At 35.4% G+C, this 18859-nt stretch overlaps 2 protein-coding genes across 2 annotated transcripts; one reads left to right on the top strand and one right to left on the bottom strand.

Annotated features, from left to right (window-relative positions):
• The first annotated feature begins 6298 nt into the window (after window positions 1–6298).
• Window positions 6299–8053, top strand: LOC104103753 (uncharacterized). The gene is made up of 2 exons (XM_009611683.4): window positions 6299–6835; window positions 7324–8053. Exons 1-2 carry the CDS (start codon window positions 6576–6578, stop codon window positions 7754–7756), a joined length of 693 nt encoding a protein of 230 aa, XP_009609978.1. The 5' UTR covers window positions 6299–6575; the 3' UTR covers window positions 7757–8053.
• A 180-nt stretch (window positions 8054–8233) lies between these two features.
• On the bottom strand, window positions 8234–18635 carry LOC104103751 (ubiquitin carboxyl-terminal hydrolase 15). Its single transcript, XM_009611682.4, has 14 exons — window positions 18315–18635; window positions 15104–15535; window positions 13388–13835; window positions 12887–13307; window positions 12659–12810; window positions 12353–12441; window positions 12109–12194; window positions 11864–12026; window positions 11547–11670; window positions 11283–11440; window positions 11090–11174; window positions 10427–10645; window positions 9245–9306; window positions 8234–9060 (listed from the first exon to the last, which is right to left on the bottom strand). Exons 2-14 carry the CDS (start codon window positions 15394–15396, stop codon window positions 8370–8372), a joined length of 2991 nt encoding a protein of 996 aa, XP_009609977.1. The 5' UTR covers window positions 15397–15535; window positions 18315–18635; the 3' UTR covers window positions 8234–8369.
• Between the last annotated feature and the right edge of the window lie 224 nt (window positions 18636–18859).

The raw sequence follows: 18859 nt of genomic DNA, 5'->3' as shown, positions 1-18859 counted from the left end.
GTAGACATTGCCTCATTCAAGGTAAGCATATCCTGGTATTGTTTTTCAAGCGTTGTGTATGTTTGTGAAGCTTCTTTCCGATTGCTGCAATTCTAACGTCCAAACATCTTCCTAACTTCTTCGAGGAAGTCGTATATTGGCAATTCATCATGTGTGTATGCTTTTGCCAAATTCAGCATGTGTGTACGCTTTTGCATGTCAAATTCTGACTGTCAAATTCAACACGTGTGTATGCTTTTGCCATCGAGAAGTATATCTCGCTCAACTTTGAATGACTCTTTTTGAATTTCTTATATACGTTGTTCCATAGATGCCATATACAAGCAAAATATGGTACCGCTGGATACACTCTTGATACAGATTTGATGATACTCTCATTCCTATCTGAAATGATGCACATGTTTTTCCTCTCACCATATGCTTTCTTGAATTGCTCAAAGAACCACGACCAAGCAGTATCGTTCTCTGAATCAATAACACCATATGCTAGTGGCAGTATATGACCTGTAAAGACAATTGCATACATATTATAAATATGTATTTCAATCTTTAATAGGCAGTAATATTATCAAATTTTATTATAATCCCCATACTCACCTGCACCATCCAACGTGTTGGCCGAGACGAATGTCCCGGTGTAATACGATTTTAAGTGGCTTCCATCCACACCCACAATGGGTCTACAATGATCGAACCCCTTTATAAAGGCATACAAATAAATATACACATACATGAACTCATTTTTTGGCGATTTTACCATTCTAATGTGCGAACCAGGATATGTCATATCCATTGTATATAAGTATCCTGATAATTTATTGTATGAATCAACCAGTTCACCTCTCAAAAAATTCATTGCCTTTTCTTTAGCCCGCCACGCCAACATGAAACTAATATCTACACCAAAATCTGATTTTACATCATCAATTATATCCTTTGGGGTGTATTTCTTCTTATGATTAGTAAGCTTGGACCTAATCATACCACCGATAAGACTGCTACTTGCTTGACATTGCTCATACACCTTATCCTTCAACAAACATGTATGCTTATCATTGAACTCTCTCACTTTGAACATTTGTGATTTGTTAATGCTAGATGCCTTAAACCTCCATTCACAATCCTCTGATATACATAATAATATATAGCTGCAAATAATATTTTCGCAATATATACGATGAGTATAAATGATCAACAATTCACTAATATAATGCGAATACATTATTACATATATATATATATATATATATATATATATATATATATATATATATATATATATATATATATATATGTGAATAAGGCTGTAATTATATGTATACATTTAAATATCTATAAATACATCTAAAAACAAACAGCGAAAGCCACTGTAATATCTAATTTTTACCAGTAAAATACAGATGAATACATTTGTATGAAATACGTAGGAACTCCGGTGAAAGTCAAGAATATACATCCAAACACATCTGCATACATCACCTTAAAAATTCTACCAAGAATACAATATATAAAAAATCTCAAAATACAAATGTATACATGTGATTACGGTTGTAGTTATATATATACAATCACATACATATAAATACATCTAAGAACATCCAGTGAAAGTCACTGTAATAAATATTCATCATTAAAATACAGATGAATACATGTATTTGAAAGTCACATTAATAATTATTATATGTTTAATATTTGAAAATTATGTAAATACACCCAAATAAATCTAAATACATCTAAATACAATTTAAATATTCTGCCATGGAAATAATATACAATTTCACACTCACTTTACACAATAATACATTTGAATATAACTTCATGTTTAACAAGTTGTAGTTAATAACGCTCATACCTGATAGCATTAGACCTATAAACCCGGAATTGAAATCTTTCAGATATTGCATAGTGCTCCATCACCTGTTTTAATGTAGCCTTATCCTTATATACTTGTCCATCCATAACCTCTCTTTGATTAGTTTTTGAAATAATCAAATCCGTGTCCAATTCAAACACCTCAATTGGTTCTCCTGAGTTGAAAGACTGTATAACAAGTGTATAATTCGTATAAAAATTACACATTTGATTTGTTTCGTCAAGTTGCACAATGTCGCCTTCAATTAAACTACCTCCAGCTACAGCTTCTTTGTCAATTATAGTTATGCACAAAGGATACACCCCGAATTCTCTGTTCACCTTTTTCAACTCTACATATACCCTATAACCCATGTCGTTATGTATTTCCATTGGCGTGTAATTTCCATCTACTTTATATTCAATTTTGATTGACTTTGAGCGCAAATCTATGCCGAGTTGTTTAAAAATCGAAACAACCAAATCATTGTACCACGCATACTCCTTTATTAGTATCCCATCAATCGAATAATCGACATAGTTCCTCTCACTGTCCCACTTGTCAGAATGACACAGCAAAACGATTAAACTTGCCATATGTAAAATTAAATTATACCGATTTATGTATATAATTGTATGAATTTTCTATTTTATTGCTTGAAAACAGAAACACCCACGAAACAAAATCAACAGAAAATGGAAGAAACAAACGATCGGCCACTGCTCTGTTTTGATGTATCTATCGTTTTGCGATGATCCAAAAATGTTATCTTTAAAGTTAATAATTAATTCTATATTCTAAGACCTATAAAAGCACTATTTATCATTACTCGACTTGTGTGCGCAGTCCGTAAAATTTTTCGGGAAGTTTTTATGTGAAAAATGGATTAAAATGTGAATTAGAGTTTTAAAACTCAACTGAGTTGACTTTGGTCAACATTTTGAGCAAACAGACTCGGATCAGTATTTTGACAGTTCTGGTAGGTCCGTATCGTGATTTGGGACTTGGTTGTATACCCGAAATCAAATTTCAAGGTCCCTAGCCCGAGATATGGAATTTTGATGAGAAATTAAAAGTTTAAGTTCAAATAGTAATTGGATGTCGAATTATGTGCAAACGACCCAGGAATAGAATTTTGATGATTCCAACATCTCCGTATGGTGATTTTGGACTTAGAAGCGTGTTCAAAATTTTATTTAAAAGTTCATAGTAAAATTAGGCTTGAAATGGCTAAAATAGGAATTTAAAGTTTGGAAGTTTGACCGGGGAGTTGACTTTTTGATACCGGAATCGGAATCAATTTCTAAAATTTTTTATAGCTCCGTTATGTCATTTATGACTTGCGTACAAAAGTTGAGGTCAATCGAACTTGATTTGATAGGTTCCGGTGTTGTTTGTAGAAATTGAAAGTTTCAAAGTTCATTAGGCTTGAATCTATGTGTGATTCGTATTTTTAGTGTTGTTGGATGTGATTTGAAGACTCGACTAAGTCTGTATGATATTTTAGGACTTGTTAGTATATTTAGTTGAGGTCCCGAGGGGCTCGGGCGTATAAAAAGGGGATTGTAATTTGTATATAATAGGAAGAAGTTTGATGGTTATGGAGAAGACAATTGGGTTTCTCTTTTGTAATTTGGTGAAGTCTTTTTTTGCAATTTTGTTTTAGCTTTTCTCTTTTGAAATTTTTTTTTTTTGAATTCACCAGCTCTTTGGACTTTTGACCGAATTGTTCTGTTTGTGTAATTGAAAAAAACTTATTTGACTGAAATAGTTTTATATTTTACATTGCTTTGGTCTGAAGATATATTTTTTATTACTGTAAATGAGATTTCTAAAATCAAAAATCACTTGAAATACTTGACATAGGTTTGGAATGCGACTAGTGGGATTTTTATTTCACTGACTAGCTATTATAATTAGTTTTTGGCTTCAACTTGCATAATAAATTTGTGGGCTAGAAATTGTCAAATGTTTTAGCCGAGCGGCTAAAAGTGAAATTGCCTCTTTATTTTTTTCACGTAAGAGATCTAAAAAAATTATTTTTTAAAATTTAAAATTATAAAGGGGCATGATGTACAAATAACACACTAACAACTTCATGCCCCTTCACAATTTTAAAATTAATAAAAATGACATTTTTAGATCTCTTACGTGTAAAAGACATGTTTCCTACGAATAAAAGTAAATCTCTCATATTTAAAAAAAAATAGATCACAAAACTAAAAATAAATTTGTAAAAAGTCACAAAATTAATTGACCCATTTGTAACTTTATTTGTCGAACAAAAATATATAATATTCTACTATCGTATAAGTGAGAGTTAGCAGGCTCCTCTCCGTCAACATGCCTACTTGCTACCGAGGGTATTCTTGGAAATACAGTATTTATGTGCTTAAAGGTGTTGTACATGATAGTTTCACGTGAGAATTATTGTCTTCTTGGACAAAAAACTTGGATAACTTTTCCTGAACATGTAGGCCCCACTTCATTGCCATGCCTCCGTTTGCTGCATCTTGAAACTTCCGTTTTGTGGCCACGTAGGCCCTACATATTTTCAGTTGCTCTCCATTTATTTTACTGGATTGATCGAGATTTGCTATTGGTCCGCTGTCCGAAGACTCAAACTAGATCTGTCGATGTTCACAAGTCCCCGTCTATCTTTTATGTCCTACTGTTTTCTTTCATTCAGACAATTGTATTTCTTTCAGACTATTAATTGTAGTAAATTCTAGAATGCTCGTGAATTGTGACTCCAGATCCGGGTGGTAGTAATTAATACACTTTTATAATATTCTGTACGTATTATATTTCATCTTAGTTAATTATTATTATTTATTGAATGGAAATAAGGAATTGGTTTAACGATTTTCTAACGTTGGCTTGCCTAACAAGTGAAATGTTAGGCGTCATCACGGTTCCGTCGGTGGGAAATTTTAGGTCATGACATTAATTGTGCCTTTTTATTTTTTGATGTTACTCCTATATATGATACGCGTAATATTTTGTATCTCCATTAGTAGACTTGTCATAGTAAAATATGCTTTGTCTTCTTTTTCTTCTTGCCAGCGACGTCTTACGTGGCTTTGAAGTATTTTCCTTCTTTTCCTTATTTGTGCTTCATTATTTCCATGCATATATGATATGAAATTAATATTAATAATAAAGAAACTATTTCTCCAATGAATTGCTTGCTTGTGAAGCTCTAAATGAAAATATCGTTATATTGTGCTTCAAATTCTATCTATGTTGGTATATTAGTGATTAGTTAGAAATTACTCCTAATTTAATTAATTAAATAAAGAAGATGCCACTACTGATGGTTAAAGTAACTAAGACACAGTATAATATGTCCTTCTGTCCCATTTTGTGATAATGGTGTTTGACTGTGTACAAATTTTAAGGAAAAAAACTTTTAAAATTTGTAGTCTAAAATATACTATAGGTATTTATGTGCCTATAAAATCATTGCTTTGTAAATTGTCTCATACATCATCTTCATGATATTTAGCTCAAATACAAACAATATTGATTATAAATATGCAACTTGCATCAAATAGGCAGCAAAATCTTAACATAGAGAGACCTGATCTATGGTACTTCCCAGTAACGGGAGCTAAAGCCTCCATATGGAGTTTTAAAAAGAAAAAGATTTTTTTATAGAATTTGTAGTCTAAATTATACCACAAATATTCGTGTGCTATAAAAAATGCCATTATTTTGGACAAACTGAAAAGAAAAAAAACGTATGCCACATAAAATGAGACATGAAATATTAATTGTAATAGTTGATTTCCTATTCTACTTCATAAAGTTTACGGTACTTTTCTAATCATTATCTAACTATAGCTTAAGTATAGTTATCTTCTGTTTTTTAAAGTATTTTCAGAAATTACCCTTAGCAGGGGTGGACATATTACGGGTACAAGTTTCATTGAAACCTATAACTTTCTATATATTATATAGAATATATGTAAAAAACTGTTAAAATCTCAAAAAATATTAGATCTGAACCTATAATTTTAACAACACAATGAATTCAATATTGAAAATTTTAAAAGTTGAATACGTTAAATTTAAATTCTGAATCTACTTATCAAACTACAAAAGAGCTTTTAACTCCACGTGGTACAACACTTTTGGCACGGGCTTCACGATAAATTTTCTATACTCTTTTATATGCTCAATTTGGAAACATTTAATTTTCTAATCCAGTACAAATAATAATATCTCAATTATATGATTATTTTCATAAGAGAACAATTAAAAATAATATAAAAGATCTATAAACAGAATATAGGAAATATTTGTAGAACCATTTTTTTCTATTCAAACGTAGGTTAATAGAGGAGATAATTTCCTCCTCAATATACATACACATATGACACAACTAAACAAGTAATCCATAATTAAGACGCTACTATATTCACAATAAGATGATCTCAAATTATGCATTATTTTCTCTTTTTAATTTCCCCTTCCTTACATTTAACTTATGGGAAAATTTTTGTTACCCGCCGTTTATCCTAAATGGAAGGTGGATAGGCTCTTATGCTTTGGAATATTCAGATAAAGTTACCTGCTACGTGGCATAGCCAAGGCCTCTGGACAATAATTTTCTTTTTCTTTTATATTTATACATGAAGATATTACTAATTCATTCTGGTCAGTTCATCTCTTTCCCTATAATTTCTGCTGCAATTAAACCACCAAAAAGAAACAAAAGATGCAGGGCGTTATGAATTTCTTCACGAGGCTATCTTTCTTTCTCATCCTTGTTTCTAAATTAAGCAATGGGCATTGGACAAACAATTTGAAATTGGATTTCTATCCTCCAACCTGTAACCGAATTGAGTGCCCAAATTATGACTTGATTCAATCTGGTAAAGACTATGAAATTCGTCGTTACAATTCATCCATGTGGATGTCTACTGCACCCATTGATGATATTAATCTTTATTCCGCCACCAGAACTGGTTTCCTCAGGTATCTATGGTTTTTTTCCTTCTTTTTGGTCATGAATTCCTTTCGGTTGTGTTGCATATTTGGATACGTTAGCTACTGTGCAATACCAATTAAAGCATGTCTGTTTTCTGTCCAAGATTCCTTAAGAAAACAACTAAGGGTTACTTACATTTCAATCAATTGAAATTAATCGACTATTAAAAGAAGAAGAAGAAAAAAAAAAGATAGTTATCTGTAAACGATTTGACTTATATATGCTGATAATGTAAAGTATTCAATTCAACTTTTTCAAGCACGTAACCTGCGTGGTTTTTCAAGATAGTAATCTCACTTTTTATGGATGAATACTAATCTCACTTTTTATGGATATGATTATTGAAAGCGTAAAAGTTCTTTTGCACTGTTAGTCAGTAGAATATTTTCGGGTGAGCTTGGTTTTTATACTCAAAATGTTAGTGTATCTATTCGCGAAAACATAAAAGGGGTCGTTGTGAACTTTGCCTTGGCAGGCTATTCGATTACATTCAAGGGAAGAACAGTTACCAGGAGAAAATAGAGATGACAGCTCCAGTTATCACTCAAGTAAAACCAAGTGATGGACCATTTTGTGCATCTTCATTTGTTGTGAGCTTCTATGTACCAAAGAAGAACCAACCAAATCCTCCTCCAGCTAAAGGCCTTCACGTCCAAAAATGGAGCAATACTTATGTGGCCGTCAGGCAATTCGGCGGATTTGTAGCTGATGTTGATGTTGCAAAAGAAGCTGCTGCTTTGAGTGCTAGTATTGCTGACACTAAATGGGCAGCTGCTGTTGAAAAAAGCCATGCTGCAGATAACACTACCATGTATACAGTGGCGGGATACAACTCTCCATTTGAGTTCAAGGACAGGGTTAATGAGATTTGGTTTACTTTTGATTTGGACAAAGCATCTGCCATTTGAGAGGCTCTTATTCTGGACTCTTTAACATTTCAGGAGACATGAAACTATCTTATTTTCTTGGGTTTGTATTATTAAACAGCAGTTTTGTATGACCACAACGCTACATTATATATAGCAAATAAGATAGGTTGTATAATACAATCTGATTCTGAGGATTTAGTGGTTAAGATACCTCTTTCAAGACCTTTCAAAATAATCCGATATATATGGAAAAGGGCTAGACCATATTGAGTTTATTGTATGTATGCAGTTTTACCTTCCATTTCAATAAGATATTTTCACAACTTGATCCCGTAACCTCCTGGTCACATATCAACTACTCTTAGCATTGCACGAAGATTCCACTTCATTACAAAGAACAAAAGAACTTGTTATTCTTTATGGTTTAGGGGAGGGGGAGGCTGCAACTATGGAGATTATTTAACGCACAAGTGTGTTAAAAACTTGGATACAGCAAGCATATTTACAACTAAGAACTAAGAGCAATGACTACTTGTTTTCTTGAACTGACAAACGATTGATGTGCTCCATTCAATAAAATATTGATTGGCAAAATAGAAGCACAACTTGTACCTAGCTAATTCGACATATAATGACTTGGAATTCCAAGAAATTAAACATTAGATGGAAAGTAAGTTTGATGAGGTCCAAATCTAGGCTCACTACCATATTTTACATTTACACCAGTACTACTATCACTATGAAAACCTTCAGAAGGAGGAACAAAGACCTGTCTTGGAACTCTAGCACCGTGCACTCGATCAAGGCGTCCGGCAGCCACACTTGAATCCAAAACAGAACCCTTCCTTTCTGAAAAGAATCTTGTATGTGGTTTACTACTCGAAAACATACTACACGCGACAGTTCTGTTAGAGGAACGGTCTGATGCGCATAAGCTGTTGATGATTGAAGAGAATGGATCAGTAGCGCTTGCATCCGCATAATCAACAGTGCTAAAAGAGTCTCTGGTACTCTCAGTTGTAAATGACGCTTCATCTGAGCTTGTAAAGAGGGACCAGTCACTTGATGTAGCATCTGAAAATTCTGCGGTCATTGACTCCGTGTAAGTTCCCACAACCGGCGGTCTATTTCTATTGGCATTCCTGACAATTCCACCGGAGGTGCAATCAATGATGTTGCCGTTCAGTTCCGGTCTGTGATTCGTATAAGGATCCACACCAACAAAATGATGCTCTGCTTTTATCTGCTCTGGCCTAGAAGTCTTTGTTGATTTTGGTGGGCAGTGCTTTAAAATCCCAGGAGCTTGTCTTCGGCTAATCCTTCTAGCTGGCCGTGGATATGATCTACAAAATTTTATACTATCTCAATAAAGGGATCTTTACATCAGAAAGATTGTGAGGTAGCTTAAATAATAGATAATGACAACAAAAGCCAGCATGCAACAACAAATATGTATTGGCCAAATTGATCTCCAGCGTTTAATTCCTACGGTGCCTTAGGTAACATCAAAGCTCTGCAGTGCTTTACCTCTTATAGAATAAGATATATGCTCCCTCCGACATCACCTGGCTCATGGATACAGGCTGGACCTGGCGTCAGGATATGCATCTTGTGAGAAGTATGACAAGATACTAAAGCAAAGACATGTAACAAGCACAAAAAGTCATGAAATCCACCATTCATGCAGCTACCTACTAGCATTGTCACGAAAGATGCATAATTTCTCAAAAAGACATTAGCAAGCATAAATGAATCTTAACATTCATCATTACTAGCATGGTTTCCCAAAGTGCACAGTCAATCACCAAATTGCTGTATATACACTAAAATTCAACTTATCCATTATGGCAGGTGAAGCAAAGTGTCAAGAAACTAGAAAGGCAACTGCCTTATCGTGCATTACAAACAGGTCGACCAGAAGACCGAATAATCTGATATCATGGATGTCCTCATCACAACACAGGTTATTCACGAATAAACAAGCAGACATCTACTATTCCTCAAAAAACACTTAAATGCCTCTTGCTCCAATACCTTTTGATAAGTAAAAACGATTTTTGATCAGATATGTCTGAAAATAGCGGTGCCTCTTGCTTTAATACCTATATTTCTCATGGCATGGCCAGCCAAGAAACATATAACTAACCGTTGGAAATTCAATTATCGTTAACCACTGGGTCTGAATGGCATGATCCATATGAAGGAAAAAGAAACACTTCCAAGGAGAGAAAAGAATATCATCAATCACATCCTGATTCTAATTAATGTGGACGCATACAAGTTTCTCAGATATTTATTCCTGGTGTATTCCACAGCTAGCAACCTCCTACCAGTTCAATGAGACAGAATTTGCAGGCTTGCAAAATTAGTTTTGGAACCACTAAACTCTATTTTCCTACCTATCTTTCCCATCTCTTGAAACCAAGGAAAATGAAACATGGAAATCTAGTTCAAGAAACAGAAAATGTGGAAACATGAAAAAGCAAAAGTTTTACAATTTTTTCCCATATAAGCATTTCTTCTTTAATGATTGAAGAGTGAGATTAAATGGCTAACCATGTCGTAAGTGATTAAGTTCATTTTCATCCCCTATTGAGCATAATCCACACAAGTGTCTTTTTCTTTTTTTTTTTTTTGGGGGGGGGGGGGGGGGGGGGGGCAAGCAAAATAAAAACATCTGAATCTCAGAAACTCTAGGCATCAAACTACCTCAGTATCATCAATCCTGAACCAATTGCCTTGTCGGTGTAGATCCTTCACGTAGGATATGTAATGCCCGGAAAATGATGCATTTAAGGTATCCAAGTGCACAACAACAGCATAAAGCATGTAAAGTGGAGGAATGTCATCTGTCGCAGTCATAAATGGTATCATATCCAGCATATCTGGAAAAGTGATGCACTTATTTATCTTCCCATAACTTCCTTCCTGATAATTATAGAAGAGAAGTTAAACAACAGTTGAGAATATTTAAAACAGCAAAATGTAGACTGTAAGACTTTTAAGTGCCCAGAACTTAAAAAAGGAAAGTTACATCATGGCTGAAACTCTTTTTTGACTTTAGAAATGAGACATACACAATAGATTCAAATTTCAATAGCGTGCCTTTCGGGAATGAGACATAAATAGTAGTTCCGATATTACTAGAAACCGGGCTTGTTGAATTAGAGGTATATAGGTAAAACATTTGTTTGACATTTAGGACAGCTTCGACATTGTCTTCTAATCCTCTCAGATAACCAGCAAAAATCATAGAGGAAGTAACTAGTAGTGAAAACAGAGAACTGACACTACTTCTTGGTTTAAAAGAGACAGCAGCCTTCTTGATAAAAAAACAAATGCCTAACAAGTGACATCTGTAAAAGGCAGTACCTGAAATCTCTTCAAGACAATAGTCAAGATATTTGGAGCCTCCTGTATGCTCAACTGCTTTTGTGCACGAACATAACAAGCGCACCTTTTAAGGAAATATGAGCAGAAAAGTCACTTCAATTTCAAGAAGTAATATGCATGTCCAATGGGTAAGCAATCTAAATGTGGGAATCAGCAAAGCAAGCTCACATACCTTCCGCATCTATACATGTTTTCCCCATCAAGATCTTCGGGACTTGTAAACTGCGTCAATGCATCTTCAAGTGACTCAACCCAACCAAAGATCTCCAATGAGAGATCCATGATATTTTCGTAGCACTCCGACTCGTGGTGGCATCTCAGGCATTTGACCTGGCATAATAAGACATAAAGCTACTAGGTAAAAGTAAAAAAGAAAGAATAAAGTTCTTTCAATTTTCCACTATGAAATAAGTCAACAGGACTAGCAATATTAGACCTTAGATCTAAGACGCCCTCCGAAAGTGTGTTGTATAAAGGTCGTTTCCTGCAATCTTGGATCAACAGCATTTTCTCCACCCAATGCCTCCAAGCATATAGATTGCATAGAAGCAACAAGAAGCCTGCACGCATATAGAACAACTATTAATACACAAATAGGTAAAAAAGAAAAAATCAAGCTTCCACTAAAGTCATTAAAGAAAACACTTCTTTATTACGTCCCAAGAAATTACAAAATAACCTTAGTTCTGCATAGATATTTGTTTTCATCATTGAGATTAGCAGAGAGAGATAAAAATGTTATTTCCTGCAGACCTTAAAAACTCGTGAGCATCTTCCTGACTGCCATTGCCAATCTGGCCATTAATGCTCCGCATATGCAAAAGAATCCTGCTTGGCGACAGAGGACCTCCACTTTCTCTTAACAACATCACATGTTGCTCAAGTTCACACATAAGGCACCAATCTCTCCTGCAGTCTGATGTACATGTAATAGATGAATTTTGCAATTTGTTTAAAAAGAAACAGAACGGGAGTGATTAAAGGAGTGATGAAATTACAAGTTCTAGAATGTGATCTGCGAAGCAGGTAGATTGTTAAAGGCTTTGTGAAGGTCAGACACTGCAAGACAGCATTGGCATAACAACTGCAAAATGAATCAACAACCGCTGTAATTGACTTGCTAATGTTCAGGCAAAATTACCAATTGGACTAATTTCTGTTTAGGATGCATTCAGTTTTTTTTTATTTTAATAAACAACAAAAATAAATGAGGCACAAGGGTAAAGACGTCTGAAACATTACCTATTCCCGCAATTTATGATACCTCTAGGCAACAAAGTGAAGTCTTCATATTCAAATAACTTCACAAATTCTTCATAAGGAAACAGCATCTGTTCATTAGACGATTATTAATGGCTCATGTCAAAGCCCAAAACAAGCCAACAACATCATGAATCAACTGCAACTTAGATTTCTCAAGAACACCATGTTAATCAGGCTTTATTGTTAATCAATTAAAAGAGTTTCTCCGAACCTAGGTGATTCTCAATAAAAAATTACCTTTATTTTCTTTAATTGTTAAAGTTAGTCTATTGAATGAAAACCGACCTTTAGTTTCTTGTGTTTGTCAGCCCTGGATTCTATGGATTGATGTCTATCAACTTTTGATGATTTAACCAGACCAAACATTCTCATAATGCCCATGTTTGCAACCCCATTGCCTGTTTGTGGAGGGACGGCATCCTTTCTTCTAGCATTTTCTGCATCGTGAGGACTCAGTAAAATGAAAGAGCAACATGCAGCTATTAGCATATCGTAATCATCAAAGAAACGTACTTGACTCGTCGATATTGTGGCTGTTTCCTTCCAAACCTGAACACATTTCTTCTCTTGATATTTTGGGCGTTCTATGGGACTTTGCTACTTGAGAATGTGATGCACTTTTCACTCTACTGCTTCTCCTTGTTGAAGTCTTTCCATGAGTGCAAGTCAATGGAATTGCCTGAGTGCTGGTAATGATGCCTTCTCGTATAAGACTTTCTTCATCAATCAACTCCTTCTGATTCTTGCATGCACTCATTTCATGGCCTTCTAGATTCAATGAACTTGAAATGTGACGATGATTTCTTGAGATGTGTTCCCTCTGCTTTTGTAACATATGGCGTTCTCCCATTGTACTCATCAAATCAGCTTGTTCACTATTGAATCCATCCGCGATGCTATCATGTTCCGAAAACATGGACTCACTTTCTCTTGACTGCAACAAAAGAGAACTCAGCTTAGGCAAATTAAGAAGCAAACAAAAACTTTTGCACTTTCTGTTAGAAAAGAGATAACCTTCTGGTTCATAGAACGTTCTGTTGAAGAGATAGCACATGAGGGGGAAGTAGTAACCCTAGATTGAGAGGCTTGCTCAGAACTCTCGGACATGGTTCCTTCCCCTCTTCTTAATATGTCTCTGTTGCCTTTATGTAGTCTCTTGTCTACAGGTCGTATCCCAACTTTTGGAGCTACTGATGTATCCATTACCATACTAACAGCAGTAGGGGTGAGTGGTGTGATAATGGATGTTTCAGAGACACCATCTGGAGGAGCTTTGCCAAGCCATGACTGATTAATGTTGCCGTCACTGTACTGCGCTTCAACATAACTATCAAATGACACTCGTCCCGGGAATTCATCAGTCAATGCAGACTGAGAGAATGAGCTGTTGCAGTTGTTACCCAATTGATGACACTCTAGCTTGTGAACCTGTCTCCAGTGGAGAATCTGACACTTCCCTGAGCTGCACAATCTTCATCATTAGATAAGAATAACAGTTGGCTCACAAAGTCTGATGAGACAACAGAGAAAAAACATAAGCGTTAGAAAAATTTTATTGTGCTCCAAATGCTGCTAGCGATCGGCTTTTTTACGTCAAGAAAAACATGTCACAGGTTTCTGTAAACTATCATATTATTACAGCCTCATCTAATCCCTTTTTATTCACACTCAAAACTCAACCAAACGTCTTGCCACCACCTCTCCCCCCCCCCCCCACCCACCCACCCACCTACTTGCTTCCTCACTTATTTCATTTTTGCTGAATCTCTCTTTAACGAGGGAGGAGGTTTTTGCTCATCATTAATTCTTCCAAGATGGGTTGACTGCTCCTAACGTGGAAAATATAGAAACAAGATAATGTTGTCTCTATCATAGGCTACTTACACTCACTACTTTAGTTTTAATTCAAGGATCTGATGTGTCTCAAAACCTGTCCTCGTACCCTAGAAAGATTGTGTTTCCATGAAACAGTTCATTATCTTAATGACATAATACAAGAGGATGACTAAGTATCTTCAGTCTTCAGAACTTGCAATAGATGTAGGCATGGGCTTTTAACTTGGGGAGTAGGACTGCAGTCCTCCCCCTTATTTGTTTGGGACCAAAAGCACAAAGGCTGAGGAAGTGGACAGTGGAATTAGTTCATGAAGTAATTGAGAAGAGGATGTCCGTCAAAGAAAAGGCACTTTGGTAAGTTGGTCACTTGACACTAATTAAAAAAACTACATCTGTATATCCAATTTGTTACATCTCACTGTTCTAAGGTCCATCTCTACGTCGGTTGTATAACAGTATTCAGAAGCTATGGAGTTCTAACAGGAAATTTTCATCTCCCTTGTGCATTTTGTGGGTCCTCGTCTAAAGGTTGAAGAAGGAATCATTTAAAAAATTCTTAAATCTGCCATTGTGGATATATGAAGAATAACCTGAGGGGTATATTATTTTCACCTTGGGGGACACCTCAGAGTGCCTTTCGCACCCTAAAAATGGGCTGAGACGGAATATATAGCTATATAGTTACAAGACAAGCCATTTCACCTATCCAAGACGAAAAAAGAGAATTAAATATAGAAACGGAGAAGAGACTGAGAGAGCGAAGACGGGCCATTTCACAATCTTAGACAAGAAAACATTCTTATTTTTGGTACATCCTGCTTTCCACTGTTTGCTAATTCTGTAAAAAACTTCATACAGTTAGAACACAAGTACACGAAAAGAACTTGATCATACCAATATCGAACAGATTTGCATTGAGAGCACCGAGTTGTGGCTGGACTATGGCATCTTGCACACTGATGAATTGCACTGCTTGGCAAAGGCACAAGAGGGGTAGGGATAATACTTACAGCAGGCACAGTTTCTGACTTAAAAGCTTCTTCAGCAGCCCGTTGAGCCAGCAAACCAACCCTCTCTTTCTTTTTGGCTGCCTCATTCCATTTGCCTAGAAGGATATAAGAAACCAGGGGAAGCACAACCAGGACCAAAAATAAAGCAGGAATGTCGGTTTCCCTTGGCTGAAGCATCTTCTCACCAGCAAATTCATGTCCAACTATCTTGCTAAACCTTTTGTAGCTAGCCTGATCTACCTAGCTACAAAAGCCCAAGTAAACCGGCAGCAAAATTTTGCAATGTTCATGTTAGATGATTCCAGCACCACATTATCTGTGAAATCAAGCAGGTGCTTATCATTGTAACCCAACTTATGAAAAGTAAATAATCCAAATGTATGGCAACAAAAATATAACAACCTTGATTAACCCTATTTCCCTTTCAGGAAGAAGTATCGAACTTTGGATATTCTAGTAGCAGCAATCTTGCAAAATGATTTCTTATCTAATAAACCTTGGAGAATAAATGACTAAAAAAGGCATCTCGGTGCACAAAAAATCCCGTGTTCATGCAGGGTCCGGTGGAGGGCTGCACCCATGGGGTGTGGTGTAGATAGCCTACTCCTATGCAAGCATTAGTAGCTGCTTCCACGGCTCAAACCTGTGACCTATAGGTCACACGGAGACCACTTTATCGTTGCTCCAAGGCTCCACTTCTTGGAGAATAAATGACTACAATAAAATAAATAACAGCTATCCAAACATGCTTTTGCTGTACAGCGAACTTCTCTCAGAACATTCCCAAAAATCTGTTTAAACGCACCTTCTAATTTTGCTTATTTTTAAAACATTCTTAGATGGACCACCTAAGTAGAAGTTCTTAGAGAGGTCATGCTAGAGCCCCACCTCGGGAAGCTATAAGATAATCACAATCACAGGCTATTTAAATGCATTTAGGTGTAGACAGCTTTACGCTTATCCATATCAGCTATATCTTTGAAACAAAGAGAACGCAGAAGTGCCAGGTGAATAGAGGTTTCTATAACCAAAAATGCCTCAAAACCTAGACCTAATTTTTGTCTTCCTGAGCTTGAAATTATATCGCATAAAGCTCATGGTGCTTCTTCGCCCTGATTGTCTATTTATCATCGAAACTTTAAGTTTTTTTGTTTTTTCAGAATATACTCATGGTTCAGAATCCAAGCAAAATCATGAGTTTCTTGGTGCTGGTCACGTATCTATGATGCTCAAGTAGAGCAAAAGGTACTCAGTTTTTAGGTATGAACGAAATCAAATAGCTCAAGTTTGTTTTACTCGTTATAACTTAAAAGATATCCGAGATTCAGAACTAATGCAAAATCACTTTAAGTTTCATGGTTGTGATCATGTAAATTTGACTATCATGCCCAACTATGTTGTCTTTGAGACAGGAGAAAGCATAATTAGTTGCCATTTGTAAATGATCTCAACTTAGTATCCTAATGGGAAAACTAAATTTCGCCATCAATATTGTGCTTGTCTCGCTAAAGGTTCTTTTGAATCAAATACTACAAATATGAGGCCCACTTATACAATTATCTGACAGCCGTCCGGAATAATTTTCAGATCTCACATTTTTACACATTAACTGAATTCTGCATAACATTTACAAGAACAACTATGCCCCAGTCTCAAATAAGTTGGGGCCAGCTATATGAATCCTCACTGACCACGTTACTCCATTTAAGCTCATCTCATGCCAATATTATGCAAATACAAGTAAAAAGTATAAGAAGTTTGAACTCCACAAAATAATTACACATAAACTGATAGAACATATAGCGCACTGAATAATTATTAGAGAAGACACAGAATAGCTTTAGTTTTACACATTTTATTAGTGAACAAAGTAAGCGCTGTGAGATAAACAAAAAAGCAAGTTTTTCTCAAAAAATAAAAGCTAGCTATGTTAAACCCAAAGTTGATGAATCTTTGACCTATTAAAAGCATTTATCTATTAATCCAATCCATTCTCTCTTGCCACTATCTGAGCATAAAGCTAGCTTTTTCATATCAAACATGTCTCCAAAGATTTCATCCTTCTCTCCCCAACGTGTCATTCTTCCTACGTTACTCAACACAAGAGATTAAAATGCAAGATGGAAAGAGCCAATACACATTTCTAGCAAGTTCAAACCACTGTTATTTTAAGTAAGTTTTTAGCTGATGAGTTATGTTCATAACTACCTTGGAAGCAAGCATAAACTAGTAAACTACGATTTCTCCCTCTTGAAAACCTCCACAACCCACCCCAATTTTCTCTCTCCTTTTCTCAATTTCCATTAACTTCAAAACGCATTTGTATATTTGCACTTGAATGTTCTATTTACTATTATGTTCTATTAACTTCAAGTTGATTAGGATAGTAACATAAACTCTAGTAAGATGCACACAAACGGCTAGACAATAATGTGCATAATGAGGGGTCGGTAGGAGGGAGGGAGGTACTTATCTGTGGATACAATATTATATCCGGAATATTGTAAACTGACCATACAAAATAGTCATTCCCTCAGACAATAAATGGCTAAATGACTCTTTTATTACAATCTTTAAGACATAACACTATAAGTTCACAAATTTCAGCTACTTCCTCTATATGTCTACTAATATATGCAGACAGCAACACCCAGAATGGAGACAAATTAGACAAGCAGAACCAAAGTAAACAACTTCCTAGCAGCTTAATTAGCTAGTTTATACATAACATCCAAAAATAAGGGTAACAATCTGAATCAAGAAAGGGAATTGCAAAAGATAAGTCACAGTCTTTAGCAACCAATAACTCAAACTCAAAAGTTCAAAGATCAGCTTTTTCAAATTCATATTAGTACTAACATAAATGCTATGGTTAGAGAAACCCCAAAAGAGGGCATTATGAAAATAAAATGTGCACATTTTCTCACTCTCAAAAATCCAATCTTTCTCAACACCATGCCTAAAAAATCGAATCTTTAACTCATTTTCATTAACAAAAAGTAAAACCCATATGAAAAAATGAGGATTTAGGTAAAAACAAACATAGGAAAACTGTAAAAATCAAAGAAAGATTTGATTAGGTAGCTCAAGAATACCTTTTTTTCTTTGAAGGATAAAATCTAAGGTAAAGATTTTGAACACCAGTTTGACCAGTTGTCACTGTCTTGTTTGACCCTTGTAGTTGTAGCTGTAGGTCTTTTTCTTCTTCTTCCTCTACAAGTCTAAACCCAGCAAAGATACTTTGATTCCTTAGTTGGTAATAACATACACACAGACACACAGTAGCTCATGCTCTTCATTTGCCTCGCTTCTGGCATTCTCACACTTTAAGACTAGGGGAAAATTAATGTATAACCGCTCATAGCTAATTTTTGCATGTTCATACACATGTCAGTCTACCATTGCCCAAGATAGGAATAACTTCAGTTCTAGAAAATCACAGCCGTTGAGAGGAAGTCAAAAATTAAAATAATCAGGAGGACAAAGAGGAACGAAAAAAGGGAACATTAACAAATGATGTTTTTTTAATGTAGTTGTAGGGTTAAAAGAAAGAGTGGGGCCCAGTATATGTATTTGAGTTTCCAATAATGTAAAGAGGTGCCACGTGGACGGGTATAATTAGGTAATGAGATGGATGTAT

Source organism: Nicotiana tomentosiformis, chromosome 7 (assembly GCF_000390325.3).
Source record: "Nicotiana tomentosiformis chromosome 7, ASM39032v3, whole genome shotgun sequence".
In the NCBI taxonomy this organism is placed as follows: Eukaryota; Viridiplantae; Streptophyta; class Magnoliopsida; order Solanales; family Solanaceae; genus Nicotiana; species Nicotiana tomentosiformis.
Note: the sequence above shows the minus strand (reverse complement) of the source record. Positions and strands in the feature narration are given on the sequence as shown.

Bases quoted from the DNA above. Each gene is read 5' to 3' on its own strand.
- LOC104103753 (XM_009611683.4), top strand. From the start codon at position 6,576: ATGCAGGGCGTTATGAATTTCTTCACGAGGCTATCTTTCTTTCTCATC. The intron at 6,836-7,323 runs GTATCTATGGTT...TTGCCTTGGCAG, and splicing joins ACCAGAACTGGTTTCCTCAG to GCTATTCGATTACATTCAAG.
- LOC104103751 (XM_009611682.4), bottom strand. From the start codon at position 15,396: ATGCTTCAGCCAAGGGAAACCGACATTCCTGCTTTATTTTTGGTCCTG. The intron at 11,441-11,546 runs GTCTAATATTGC...TTATTATGCCAG, and splicing joins GAGGGCGTCTTAGATCTAAG to GTCAAATGCCTGAGATGCCA. The intron at 10,646-11,089 runs GTACTGCCTTTT...TATAATTATCAG, and splicing joins TTGTCTTGAAGAGATTTCAG to GAAGGAAGTTATGGGAAGAT.